Source organism: Pseudorasbora parva, chromosome 17 (genome assembly GCF_024679245.1).
Source record: "Pseudorasbora parva isolate DD20220531a chromosome 17, ASM2467924v1, whole genome shotgun sequence".
Taxonomy (NCBI): domain Eukaryota; kingdom Metazoa; phylum Chordata; class Actinopteri; order Cypriniformes; family Gobionidae; genus Pseudorasbora; species Pseudorasbora parva.
The window spans coordinates 27,121,819-27,136,627 of NC_090188.1; the positions used below are offsets into that span (position 1 = coordinate 27,121,819).

Below are 14,809 nucleotides of genomic sequence, written 5' to 3' on the forward strand. Positions count from 1 at the left end.
GATACCACAGCACACCTTCAGGGCTCTTTTAGAGTGCTTGCCTCAGCGAGTCAGTACTGTTTTGGGAGCACGCGGAGGACCAACAGCATATTAGCCAGGTTGTCATAATGTTCTGGCTCATTGGTGTATATACAAGTCCTTTTCAAAAAATTTGCATATTGTGATAAAGTTCATTATTTTCCTAAACTTGCATATATTATCTCAAAAAACTCATATCTCAAAAAATTTGCATATTTCATCCGACCAATAAAAGAAAAGTGTTTTTAATACAAAAAAAGTCAACCTTCAAATAATTATGTTCAGTTTTGCAATCAATACTTGGTCTGGAATCCTTTTGCAGAAATGACTGCTTCAATGCGGCGTGGCATGAGGCGATCAGCCTGTGGCACTGCTGAGGTGTTATGGAGGCCCAGGATGCTTCGATAGCGGCCTTAAGCTCATCCAGAGTGTTGGGTCTTGCGTCTCTCAACTTTCTCTTCACAATATCCCACAGATTCTCTATGGGGTTCAGGTCAGGAGAGTTGGCAGCACAGTAATGCCATGGTCAGTAAACCATTTACCAGTGGTTTTGGCACTGTGAGCAGGTGCCAGGTCGTGCTGAAAAACAAAATCTTCTCCATAAAACTTTTCAGCAGATGGAAGCATGAAGTGCTCCAAAATCTCTTGATAGCTAGCTGCATTGACCCTGCCCTTGATAAAACACAGTGGACCAACACCAGCAGCTGACATGGCACCCCAGACCATCACTGACTGTGGGTACTTGACACTGGACTTCAGGCATTTTGGCATTTCCTTCTCCCCAGTCTTCCTCCAGACTCTGGCACCTTGATTTCCGAATGACATGCAAAATTTGCTTTCATCTGAAAAAAGTACTTTGGACCACTGAGCAACAGTCCAGTGCTGCTTCTCTGTAGCCCAAAAGTGGCTTGACCTGGGGAATGCGGCACCTGTAGCCCATTTCCTGCACACGCCTGTGCACGGTGGCTCTGGATGTTTCTACTCCAGACTCAGTCCACTGCTTCCGCAGGTCCCCCAAGTTCTGGAATCGGTCCTTCTCCACAATCTTCCTCAGGGTCCAGTCACCTCTTCTCGTTGTGCAGCGTTTTTTGCCACACTTTTTCCTTCCCACAGACTTCCCACTGAGGTGCCTTGATACAGCACTCTGGGAACAGCCTATTCGTTCAGAAATTTCTTTCTGTGTCTTACCCTCTCGCTTGAGGGTGTCAATGATGGCCTTCTGGACAGCAGTCAAGTCGGCAGTCTTACCCATGATTGCGGTTTTGAGTAATGAACCAGGCTGGGAGTTTTTAAAAGCCTCAGGAATCTTTTGCAAGTGTTTAGAGTTCATTAGTTGATTCAGATGATTAGGTTAATAGCAAGTTTAGAGAACCTTTTCATGATATGCTAATTTTTGAGATAGGAATTCTGGGTTTTCATGAGCTGTATGCCAAAATCATCAGTATTAAAGGGATAGTTCACTTTAAAATGAAAATTCTGTCATTCTTTACTCATCCTCAAGTTGTTTCAAACCTGTATGAATTTCTATCTTCAGCTGAACCCAAGTAAAGATATTTTAAAGAATGTCAGTAACAAACAGTTAACTGGAGCCATTGACTTCCATAGTAATTTTTTTCCTACTGTGGAAGTCAATGGCTCCAGTTAACTGTTTGGTTATTGACATTCTTTAAAATATCTTTACTTGGGTTCAGCTGAAGAAAGAAATTAATGCAGGTTTGAAACAACTTGAGGGTGAGTAAAGGATGACAGAATTTTCATTTTAAAGTGAACTATCTCTTTAAAACAATAAAAGACCTGAAATAGTTCAGTTGGAGTCCAATGAATCTAAAATATATGAAAGTTTAATTTTTATCATTACATTATGGAAAATAATGAACTTTATCACAATATGCTAATTTTTTGAGAAGGACCTGTATATATATTCAGGAACATACCTCCTTCATTGCCATCAGTTCACCAGTGTCCACATTGATGCATGTGTAAACCTTCCCATACTGGCCTTCGCCTATAAGCAAACAGAAAAAGTGTTAAGGAACAGAACCAGGCCACTGCTGTGTATTTTATGCATTGTTGACCACTCACCTATCTTGTTGCCTCTCTGCCATTTGAAGGTGACCTTGCGCAGGCCCACATGCATGACGTTATCGTAGGACTTGGGGGTATTGCACACCTGTCCTATGATGTTTCGCTGTCTCATGAGTGCATAGTGCTTTTCGTCAAAGGTGCTTATGGAGCGCCAGACGGCCTCCATAGGGCTCTGACGTGCTGCTGTGTCTGCAGGAAAATCAGAGCAGTGGTTGATATAATGAATTTGTACATTATATTTGCCATAAAAAATGTTTTAATTAAAATGCTGTTACAGCAAGAATCAGTAAATAAACAGTTTATGTGATCACTCAATTCTCAATGTAGTATATTTCATGTATTAAAATATTTTGGTTAAAGCTACGTCCGCTAGAGGGCGCCTATTCAAAACAAAAGCGTAGTTTGATGATGGCAGGTTTGAGCTCAGAATCTTGGGAGCTGGTGGAAAAGATTCAGTATAGGACTCGGGCAGAAATCATGTTAATAGATGCAGTTATTAACGTAACTGTAGTATGAAGCAGAGCAGGACAGAGTGTTGAAGAAGCTGAGCAAGGCCGCTGGAACAATTGTTACACAAACACACGACTTGTGAGCAACAGGACTTTTATTATGACGAGACATTCCGCTTTTCCGGTCATGAGTATGAGGTAACGCAGCTCTGTTAATCATATTAGATACATTTAAGTGTGTTTAAAATTATGTTATGACGTTGCTCTGTGCGTTCGCTCAGCACCTGAGGGTAAACCGAGGGTAATGCAGATATGACAATTGATAGGTAACTCCCTCAGATGTCCGAGGTCCTTGGTTAAAATAGCAATTTTCTCACAATGTACAAATAGTTGGAAACATTTGGGATAGTAAGTAAGAACTCAACAGAGCAAAATATACAACGCTTTCTGAAATATTCTTACATATATTTAAATGTATGAATATTGTCTAAAATGTAATTTATTCCTGTGATCAAAACTGAATTTTCACCATCATTACTCCAGTCTTCAATGTTACATGAAATGTCACATTAGAGCTCAAGTAACATTTCTTATTATTATCAACATTGAAAACAATGTTGTGCAGCTTAATATTTTTGTGGAAGCCACAATAAATCTTTTTCAGGATTCTTTGATGAATAGAAAGTCAAAAGAAAAATATTGAATATATTGAAAACAAATTATTTTACTGCCAAAATGTGATCAAGTCGATGCATACTTGCTGAATAATAATTATTTATTAAAAAAAAACAAAAATCTTACTGACTCCAAACTTTTATGTAGGTAAATATTTATTGTTGTATTGGTACATTTAAATTACAATAATTAAATATAATTTAAATATAATTCTTAAATTCTTAAATGTTCTTAAATTACATATTATAAAAACAATAATGACTAATTTCAGAGCAAATACATGAATATAGAAACCTACAGAATATTTTCAGAAGATGAAAAAACAAACAAACATATATTTCATCTATTTCACCCAGCCCTACTTTAGTCTATCATCTTGCATTACATAGACTCATCATCATCATTTCTTTTTTCACGTGTTCTACCTTTTGACTGGCTGATGAAGTTGCGGAGCTCCCAGCTGCGGCGGGCCGTACTGGTGGGGTCTCCTTTAGGATACGAAGGCTCTGGAGATACAAGAGGAAAAACTTACAAAATGTGTTTATTAAGCATCAGACTTTTTTTACACAAAGTCAAGAAATGCATCAACACCTTCTCTCTCCTCTGTTGGGCTGGAGTGGCGACTGAGGGATTTAAAATGCAGCTCTGCCGCTACAGATGACAGTCGGTCATTCTCATTTACACTGGACCCCCTATGTGGCAAAAAGAGTCAAAATTTACATATAGTCATATAGTCTTCATTCAGAAAAGAAACCAGCTGAGACGTATTGCACGCAACCAAATAAGTCAAATGAAACATGTAAGATATGATATGCATGTGAGATATGATGAGCATGCTTAAGCGTGAATGGGAAAGCCAGCTCTATTAAAGCGAAGCAGTGTTAGTGTCACAATAAGCAGCGTTAACCTCTTTCAAACCATATACAACAACCTCTGCCTCTGATTTTAACATTTAACTTCACAAACAAGTTATCTGTCAAGCATCAAGCTGCACGCCTTGATTAGACACGTTCCTGGGTCAACATATTTTATTGATCCTGGAACAACATTCCCATTTGAAAATGGAATCCTAACCATATCCCTAACCCTAAACCTATCCCTACCCATATGTTTTCCCTTATATCAGAGGGAAACGATAGTTGAATTAAATGTATGTAGAAGCACCTAGTTGTAAGCCTAAACTTGACATAAACTTTAAACTTAAATCTGATTGGTTGATTTGAATATTCTTTCAGGATACGAAAAAACATTGATCCAGGAACACAAGTTGTTCACACTTGGTGAAATCAGGTTCTGCCGCCAAGCTATAAAGGCACATTCACGCCAAGGACGATAACTATAATGATAAAGATATAGTTCTAAAAATCCTTCTAAATATAAAAACATATTTACTAAGAGTCCACATGACAACTATAAAGACAAACAATATCATCGGACTCACTTTCAGAACCATTTTTATCCAGCTGATGAACGCTAAAAACATTTACAGCCAATCAAAATCCATCCTGCTTTAAAGAGTACAAGCATTTAAACAGGCAGACGACAAAACTGCACCGTGCTTACAATAAACAGAATGATATCGTCCGCTGGTGTGGGTGCTAGTTATCGCTATATTTATAGCTATCGTTCTTCACGCTAATGCTGTTTAATGATGCTTGACAGTTAAGCTAATGAACTATATTAGTTGTATATTGTGATTATTATCTTAAAGAAATGATTGCTGTGTTAAATAATATTTATAATATCGGTCGCTGCAGGTATTTATTAGTTATTTTTTCCATAGTGATGAGAGAGTTGTGTCAAATGACACTGCTTAACTGTGGTAGAATCACTAGCTGTGTTTACATAAACCCTAATAAATCATTTGTAATGGGTCTAATAGAACAAATCAAAACAAAAAAGTCACATGTAACCATTTCTAATCCATTCAATAGGAGATTGTAACTTGATCGGATTTAAAACCGAAATCGAAAAGTTCTGCAAATGTACACACAAAGCTTCATGTGCTCATGTCACCTAATTAGGACCAGACATAGAATCTGTTTTGTTTTAAAAAGAAAAGGAAGATGGTTAGTATGCAAAAACATCAGGAAACTGTATATTTGTGCTGTGTGTGCATGCCGATCTAAAGTGACAGACACACATCAACCTCATTACTTTATTAGAGTGTATGTTAAACTATGCTCGAATTGATCAATCAGAATTTCATTTCAATTGAATGTCCATGTAAACTTAGCTACTGTAATATTTTTTGCTTTTATAATGAGAAGGATGAAAGGCACAATGGATTATGGTAGTTGGACAAAGTCCTGAACTAGAGGTAAGTTGATCCTTAAACAGAACTCTGAAATGTAGTTCATACATTTAAATCAATGTGTATTTTTGTTTTAACAATGCCACTGATGGCAGCGGGAGAGGGTGTTAAAGCCAATGATGCATTCTAATGCATGGTTCAACAAAGGCTATTAATATGGAAGCGCTGGACACTGTGAAAGTTGCAAAGGTCATGGTTCACTAAACATTTGTCATTAAAGCAAATCATCTGCTAAGGGCTTATACAGTATTGAAGTGCACAGCAATGTGAAACCCAGACGATTACTGTAGGTTGATTATACATCCAAACTGGCTGGCAAGGAGTTTGAGAAGGAGCACCACATCACTTTCCTGTTCTTAAATGTTTTCAAATAGGGGTCATATACTTTTTTCATTATTCTTTTACATTTGTTATCATTCATTTTAAAGATGTTTGTTGTGTAATAATTCAGTCTTTCACAACAATTTTCACCTTTCTTTGATCCTCAAGTGAACTAAACGGGTCATTTATTGCCATGCTTTTTGCTCCATTTCCATACGAGCTGAAATATAGTTGTGCGTTTTGCTGCACGCGTGCATGACGTGGGTTCATTGTGTCTAATATATTTTGTGCTGCAATAACGTAACGGCTGTTTTAAATTGTGACATCACAAACCAACTCCGTACTAAAGTAAACTTTATTTCTATATACCAATTTCATTGGGATCCTTCAGAAGCATATGCAGAACAGTAGGTACCAATGTTATTTTAAAATAATTGAGATGCTATTATAGTTTTTTAATAATATGTAGAATTAAACAATTAATTAACATTAAGTTTAGTATGTTTTAGTAACTGGTTTCGTCAATAAGTGTTTTTTTTGTCAATTTTAGTTTGTTATTTTAGTGCAAGTTAGAAATACTGCCTTGACAACCAGAATTTAATCTAATTTAATTTAATGTTTATTTTATTTTAAGTTACAATGTTTTTGTATGGTTTTAGATAACTATTAACCATGCTACATACAGCAAAATGTTTAGCGAACATTCCCACAAATCACAGAGCAAACATTACTCTTAATGTCGTTTCCTCTAGTTTTTTAATAATAATAATCTATGACATTTACTCATTAAATATCACATGTAATTGTTCTGATAACCTAATAGGCATATATTGTTTCCTTTTGATGATGATAAAAAAAAAACTTTCTATATTGAGTTGTTGTAAAAATTGTGATTTTTTTTTTTGTTGTTGTAAGAAATTGTATTATTGATTATATAACCCCTTCATTATAATAACATCCAGGCTGAAAACAGCATTACTCAGAAGGTGTATGCTTTTCTCGTGGACTTGGGTAAGAAACCAGAATATTTTACAAAAGGAGATGCCTGTTCCAAGATTTTCTGGTACCCATCATCATCTTGTTGACTTAAAACATTCATAACACATTCCGATTTTTGCCAATTTACGTATGAACCCAAAACCCACGAGAGATGCTGTTCTGACAAGGATGCAATGCTTAAGATGTTGAAATTGCAGAGCTCCGTTTTGGGTTGAGAACGGGTGGTCCTGACTACCTGATGTCATTGGGCACGCCGCCGGGCGATTTGGTGGCGTGGCCGTGTTCCCCTGGGGGTAATGGAGGGGTGGGGCGGGGACCTGGGGGACACAACTGGGTACGCAGATCACACGGGAGACTCCGAGAGCTGTGGTGGAAAAACAGACTGATGGCCTCAGCATTCTGCTTTGGATGGTGCGAGCATGTGTGAAAGCGTTTATTATTAAATAAGGCAGAGCTTTACACACGTTCCAATGTCGGCATACAGACAAAACACACAACACAACGCACACCCAAATGAAGCTCTATGTTGCGGCACAGATTGAGGTTAAAGCATCAATACAAACTACAGCATTAATAGAAGAGTGATGCAGCCCAGGTTTCACAGATAGGGCTTAGATTAAGCCAGGATTAGTCCTTAGTTCAATGAGGACATTTAAAGGTCCCGTTCTTCGCGATTCCATCTTTCAAACTTTAGTTAGTGTGTAATGTTGCTGTTAGAGCATAAATAATACCTGTAAAATTATAAAGCTCAAAGTTCAATGCCAAGCGAGATATTTTATTTAACAGAAGTTCCCTTTCAAAGCCTACAGCGAACGGCCGGTTTGGACTACACCTCTGCACTTCCTTGCAGGAATGACGTCACTAGAACCGTTTGTTGACTAACCCTCCGCCGACAAGTACACGCAAAAATAGGGGGAGTGGTCTTGTTGCTCTCCCACGTGGAGAAGAGCGCGCATTCAGCGCTTGCATCTCCCCGTTATGGTAAGAGGCGGGACCTTTCCGGGCAAAGTGCGCTAAGCTGCTGTCCTATCACAACACGGGAAGCGCTGACCCAATCAGAACTCGTTATGTGTTTCTGAAGGAGGGACTTCATAGAACAAGGAAATCATCAGGCCGTTTTTAGGACAGAGGAAACAGCGCTGTACAGATAAGTAAATTGTGTGAAAAATACTGTGTTTTTACACACGAAACATGAACTCATGTTATATTGCACACTGTAAACATAATCAAAGCTTCGAAAACACGCGAAGAACGGGACCTTTAACTAGCTTAAATAAACATGCTTTGGAAACAATCATTACTGGTGTGCATCTTGAGACAAAACAATGGCTCTGACATACTTTAAGAAATGGCAGTGCAAGATGTTTTCAGACAAACGGCTTAAACATCCATTTTAGCCTGGGACTAGGCTTAAGCCTTGTCTGTGAAACCAGGGGTCGATTAATTAAGCCCTCCTCCAGTTTAAAAAAAACAAAACTAAAGGACATGCAAGGGTTGTACATATTCACAAGCATTATAATGCCACTAGATTTACTAGATGTGCTAATGGTGAAGACCCAGAAAATAACTTACCTGAAGCCCTCAGCATGAGATGAAGGGATGAAGAGGTATGGGTTTGGAGGATCACTATGGCAACGGGGGACTTTGACAGGTCGAGGGCTGTTTCTTGGGCCTGATGAAAGAGTTACATCAGATGTCATGATCATTTTGTTATACAAGAAAAACACATACAATGATCAAGATATGCAATATATTTATTCCTAAAAGAATACAGGTACCTGAATATGATCTGTTCTGGGGGTTGAACAACTTCAGATTTTTTAAAGTATACATTAATGCGATTACAGCCACCGACGGCGACTAGTAGCTGATGACGTCATTAATGAACAAATAAGCCGGAAACTCGAGTTGAGACTCGAACACAGGTTGCCTTGTGCACAGGTATGGCACATGACACAGCCCTGCGTCACAAGGCTATTGCTCCTATATAACAGCTTATAAGTTAATTTGTCTTTGGGTCATATTTCTCACAGATTTCTGCTCCTTCTAAATCAGATAGATATGAAGTAGCAGAGTATATTTCAAAATCGATAATTATGTTTTTTTTTAAATTACAATTAGGCCTATATCTGCATTTATGTTAACCTACAGACTTTTAAACATTAATATGTAATTAATTAATATGTATTCGAGTCAAAATTATACAAATGTCTTTTTCTATTCTATTTTGCGCTTCCAACACGTTTGCGTGACACGTGAAAAATAGGCGTTGTTCTATTCCTAGCATGCACACGTTTTCGCCGTAGCTCAAGCTGCGTGTCACGCAGGCAGTGTGCAAGCTCTAACCTGTTAACATGGGAGTCGGACACGGACTCCCTAAAAACGGACATGCTACGCAGCCAGAACACTCATGCCACGCTTGTAGTGTCACCGGCCTTAAAGTCGACTAGTCTGTTTAAGAGCAAGACAATGTGAAAGAGCTCAATTCAGTATTTGTGCATTGTCTGAAAAACAAAACAGCGAGAAACTTTCCTTTTGCGCCTTCGTAACAATGTAGCACTGGCCTGCCATCTGTCCCGAGCTTCAATCACGTTTGTTCATGTTCTCACAACATTGCATTGTTATAATTCATAATGCTACCGGCCAACTGGCAATTGAAACCGTTTAATATACTCGCCAACAGAGAGTATAAATTACAGACACTGACAGCAGTAACAGATTCCTTCAACACTGCAGGGAAAGAGAACACTTACCAAAATACATACTGCTGACTGGACTGTGCGGTTTGCCAATAACATGCCCGATACATTCATTCATCAGAGCTTGCAGACTCTAAAAGACAAAATATTAATGATCCTAGACTCAATTGCAATCCAAAACCGATATTAAAACAGCAAGACCCAGATATCTCACCAGAAAGTCATCTTCTGGCAAGGCTGATATAAATGCAGCCTCAATCGCTTGAAGAAAATCAAAGCCCTGTGTCGCCCACCTAGAGAATAAAAATCAAATATAACTTAAAATAACACCTGTAAGCATGCTACAAAGAACAAGGTGGAAATATAATTTATGAGTTGGAAATGTTTACTTTGAACATTTGCATCTCTGTGTGATGAAACACTGGCTCTGCTCCAAAACCAAGTGAGCTTTCTACAGATGCAGCATTTTAAGACAACATAGACACACTTCCTAAGCAAAGGGTGTTCGAAAAGGTAGGCAGCATAAAGCAGGCTAAGGCTAACTATTTCTGCCAAATTCTAAGGAAACATTGCATGTATCATTTACAGAAAATGCAATCCCATAATGCATTGCAACAAACTCAAAAACTCATGCTAAGATGGAAAACAAAGTGAAGCATAAAAAAAATATCAGTCTGCTAGAAATGTTACTCCATATTCGTGTGTGCTATTTTTTTTCTAGGCTCAACTGAGTCGACTCCAAGTTAAGAGTTCAATGACAGACGTATCAAAATCCAGCTAATGATGTAGGAAGAAGACTGCATGACAGCCCTACTTGTTTTTGTAACAGAACCTACTAACCTTGGACGAGTGCCTCTTCCACTTTCACATTTTGTGAGGACAAAGTTCATCCACTTGCGGGCAAAAGCGATGTAGCGCTCCCCTATTCGTCGTCTGAACTCTCCAGACATCAGCCGAACAACCTCTTTATGGTACTGCAGGATACAAAAAAAGTGTTTTTTCCAAGAACTGATGGACTCTTTAAAGAAAAACCTTAAAAGGGGTCATGAATTGAGTAATCAACTTTCCCTTGTGCTTTTGATATATAAAAGGTCATGGTAATATAAGAATATCCTGTCAGTTTCAGAGCTGAAAACTTCCCTGTTAGTCAAAGAAAACCTTTTATTGACACCAAGTCCAGAAAACAATAGATCTCAGAATGCAAATCCTTACTTAAAATTGTGAAATACATGCACATGTGTAAGTTATGCACGGTTCGCGGTTATATCCACCAATCGGGCCGGCCAAGTCATAAAAAAAATAACATTCCAATTAATTGCAGGTGGATGAGAGATGTTTGTTTGATAAAGGCATTTTGCAAACCCTGTGGGACGAATCATTCTGATTGCTGTTTCTCCACATTGAAAGTTTTCAAAACAATTCCTCACATGTAATGACTGAGAAGCCGAAGCTCATTATAAAATGAAAAACTTTTATCTAATCATAGCAGCGGGTGTTTACTTCCAAGTCTTCAATGTGCCCAATAAAAACATTGTTTTTGAATGTAAAACCATGTGAACGTCATAAGTTGACCTCAAACAACAGTATAATTTTTTTTTAAAGCCAGTTCATGAGCCCTTTAAAATTTTAGTAGTTTTCATAAAAGACACTGTAGCTTTGAGGGTCCCCCCCCCTCCCCCTCCCTGAACTTCCTTTAGTCCTCTGTTGTTGAACACTGATAAAAAGACAGCACTTAAGGAAATTAAGGAAGTAAGAAACCCATCAAGATGTTTAACCATTAGGCTATACCACCACCACCTCACTACTAGCGCTTTTTAACTGCCTTAAAACGGAGGGAAGGAAACTGTCTAATAAATTTGTAAGCTAATTACAGTGTTCATAAAATGAAAATTATGATCCTCTTTTCTTATTGTGATGTATATATCTGAGTGAAAGAGAGGAAAAATGTAGGGTGGGAGTTGATTTGTCCATCAGGAATAGACCATTCAAACAGCGATGATGTGTTTTGTGAGTGGAGGCTACCTGAGCCCCTTTCACACTGCGATTCCGGCAAATACACGGATAATGTGACCCGGCATTTGTTCCCGGGCCGCTAGATTTGGTCCATTCACACTGCCAGCGAAATACCGTAATATGTGCGCTCACACACACAACAACCCATAACGGTCTCGGATCGAGTTGACACGTGACATCTGGATGGCGAGCGTTTTTGATTAAAGATTATGTAGAGCAAATGAATAATTTAAAAAAAAGTCAATTTTGATTGCATGGTGATTTTTTATGAAGATGCTGTGGAGCATTTCAAATAAAAATATAAACAATGGACTCTGACCTCAAAAGCAAAGTTATAACCCTGAATCATGGCCTCTCTGTAATACTGCTGCAATGTGGCCTTCTCCGTCTCCTCCACCTCAGCCTCAAACTCTGACATGAACATGTATTCCACACGGTCGATCGCAGTGTTGATCTTGATGCACAGCTGGAGAGCCTCATTCTGAAAGGACAGAAAAAGTTATTTAAAAGAGCAGCTCAAACCAAATTTGCTTTGCAAACATCCGGTTTGCTGATGCATAGTTATGAGTTTTCATATCACATAACGTAATTCGTGTCTATGGAGCAAAACCGAAAGTCTCTGTGCTCCTTAAACCCGGGATTTCCATGTGTATTGGTATTGTGTGAGAAGATTCAAGTGCACAGTCCATTTGTTTGCTACATAAGCATCAGCAGGTGACACAGACTGAAACTCCTGGATGATGTGATATGAAAGTGGGTCTCCAAAAACGCCAATGATAGTCAGAAAACAAGTATACATCTGCTGATATGTCAGAAAACACAAATTGGGACCACAAAATACAGTTTGTTTTTCTGGGGTTGGTCTGCATCACCTTGAGTTGTTCCAGGGCGCAGACGATAAGCGGCTGGCTGGACGTCTGCTCTCGGCTGAGGGTTAGAATTTCTTCCATTGATTGCTGAAAAGCTTTGCGTTGTGTCATCAGGTGGGCCGACTGCATCACAACTAGCAAGAGATTGTCCACCTAGGAATCATTTATGACATATTAGATGCTGAAGTCAACAGTTAAACTGAGAAGATATTGTTCTCTTCTCCAAAGACAGATTAAAAATACATACATAAAATACATGTATTTTATAATTACAACCAAGCCCTTTTTAATTTGTTATTCTGCTTTTGGATTTTTTGTATTTAAATTATATATTTATCAGGGCTGTCGATTTAATGCGTTAATTTAATAAAAATTATAGGAAGAAAAAAAAGATGCATCAAAATAACTGCATTTAACACACCTACCCTGCCCCATGATAAAACATTTCATGCTGTTGATTGATGAAGTAGGGGCAACAATTCACTGTGTGATGAAGCTTATAGAATGCTGTTAAAATTCCCCCTAAATTTTAAGATATCAGGGCAAAAACGCCCCAGTATGTATGCCCTGGCCTACAGGAAAGAATAGTTAGTGTTTAATCAATCTAATATTGTGTTGGTAATACTATTAAATAGGGGTGGGAGAAAAGATCCTCTGTCCAACAATTCTGGATCAATTCTGAGCATAGATTTTAACTGCAGTTACGCGATGGCACTGCGTGTGTTTTAGAAATACCTATATTCTGCTTGCCTACATTTCCTTGGAGCGCCACAAATTGGTGGGCGGGGCTACAGAAGCAAGCGTTCATATTTATTGTTAAGGCAGCGTTTTAGCATAAGATGACGTCAAGGGTCAAAATATTTCTGAGATCGAAGGTTTGCTGGGCCTGGTGTCAATAAAAGCTTTTCTTTAACTAACAAGGAATTTTTTAGCTCCGAAACATACAGGATATTCTTATATCACAATTAACTTTTATATATCAAAGGCTCAAGGAAAAGTTGATTTCTCAATTTATCACCCTAGTCTAGAGACGGCAGAAATTATGGTCAATGTGTTTTGAGAAAAACATTTATTTCATAATGTGATTTTTCCCCAACTTTCCATTCAACTTCAATGAAAGGTTGGTTTTTTTGCCATTTTTTGAAGATAGATCAAAAGGATGAACAATGCAGATTTATTTTTATTTTTACAGCTATCTTTTATTATATTTGCCAGGGGTGCCAATAATTCTGACCACAACTGTACATTAAAAAGGACCATATCTAAATATTACATATAATGCATATTAAACAGGCCTTACCCTCATGGAACATAACGTGTCCACAGTCTCCATCTGAGGTACCAGTTTGAGCACGGTGCCATCCCACTCAGCCCAGGCGCCATCGGTGGCCGGGTCCCCGAATCCGTGCTTGCTCATGAGCAGGTAGGCCTCCTCTTCTGGGATCTCATCTGGCTCTTTTGAACAGTCCTTTCCGGCTGCTGCATTTAAAAGCTGCAAGATGACCAGCCGCTGCTCCATCAGATCACTAGGGACAAACACCTGGAGCTCTTCCAGTCCTGGAATTTGGACCTAAGCAAAAAGAAATACAAAATGATTTAGAATCCGTCAATAACAGCATATCATTAACATCGAGAAACATGTAATTACTTTGACGTAATTCTTGGCCTTCAGAGCTTGGAGGAGAGAGGGCACTCCACTGGTTAGGGTAAATTCTGCAGCAATCTCAAGATCCTGAGTGGGAGTAAAGCAGAATGTTAAAACTGTCCATCACAGTGAAATACCACAGTTTAAAGACAGGTGAAACTGCTGGTGAACTCACCTTGCGCAGCATCTTAGCAAAGCCCAGCGCTTTAGACGCTCTCTCCCTGGCTTCATGGAAGAGCTCTTTGAGCGATCGACTTGTTTCGATCACTGAACGCCTGCAGGGAAAGAAAAAAAACGGATACATTCAATTTATTTTAATATATTATTGGGATAAACTATACATACTAGGCCTTTCAATAGATTTTTTTAAAATGTAAATTACGACTAATCATGTCCTTTTTGGATGATATAGATATCTTTAATACCTTATATATATATAAGGTATTAAAATGGTGAGAGAATAAATCACAATATGCATAAGAAATAAATAAAAAAACCTGTATAAGAAATAAAAATAATATTTAACTTAAGTCTAAAATACTATTCCTGCCTAAATTCAGGGCACCTCTGTCTGACAGAAAATTCAGAGATTTTTGGTTTGTAAGATACATTAGAAGAAGCCCGGCTTCCTAAGCCCCTTTCACACTGCACGTCGGACCCGCAATATTTCCCGGAACATTGCCGGGTCGCCTTCTGTGTGAAAGCAACCACGTCCCGGGATT

General features: G+C 38.4%; 1 protein-coding gene across 2 annotated transcripts in view; it reads right to left on the minus strand.

Annotated features, from left to right (window-relative positions):
• Positions 1-14,809, minus strand: part of map3k4 (mitogen-activated protein kinase kinase kinase 4) — a 69,966-nt gene that overhangs the window by 8,261 nt on the left and 46,896 nt on the right. Inside the window, exons 8-21 of one of the 2 annotated variants that reach the window (XM_067422229.1) lie at positions 14,263-14,362; positions 14,091-14,174; positions 13,743-14,012; positions 12,446-12,595; positions 11,893-12,054; positions 10,401-10,534; positions 9,775-9,853; positions 9,615-9,693; positions 8,434-8,533; positions 7,097-7,225; positions 3,819-3,919; positions 3,653-3,733; positions 2,101-2,292; positions 1,953-2,023 (exon numbers count right to left, since the gene is read on the minus strand). In XM_067422229.1, the coding sequence (XP_067278330.1) occupies positions 1,953-2,023; positions 2,101-2,292; positions 3,653-3,733; positions 3,819-3,919; positions 7,097-7,225; positions 8,434-8,533; positions 9,615-9,693; positions 9,775-9,853; positions 10,401-10,534; positions 11,893-12,054; positions 12,446-12,595; positions 13,743-14,012; positions 14,091-14,174; positions 14,263-14,362 (1,732 nt within the window). The remainder of the gene's footprint in view (positions 1-1,952; positions 2,024-2,100; positions 2,293-3,652; positions 3,734-3,818; positions 3,920-7,096; positions 7,226-8,433; positions 8,534-9,614; positions 9,694-9,774; positions 9,854-10,400; positions 10,535-11,892; positions 12,055-12,445; positions 12,596-13,742; positions 14,013-14,090; positions 14,175-14,262; positions 14,363-14,809) is intronic. The other variant, XM_067422231.1, reaches the window with a different exon arrangement.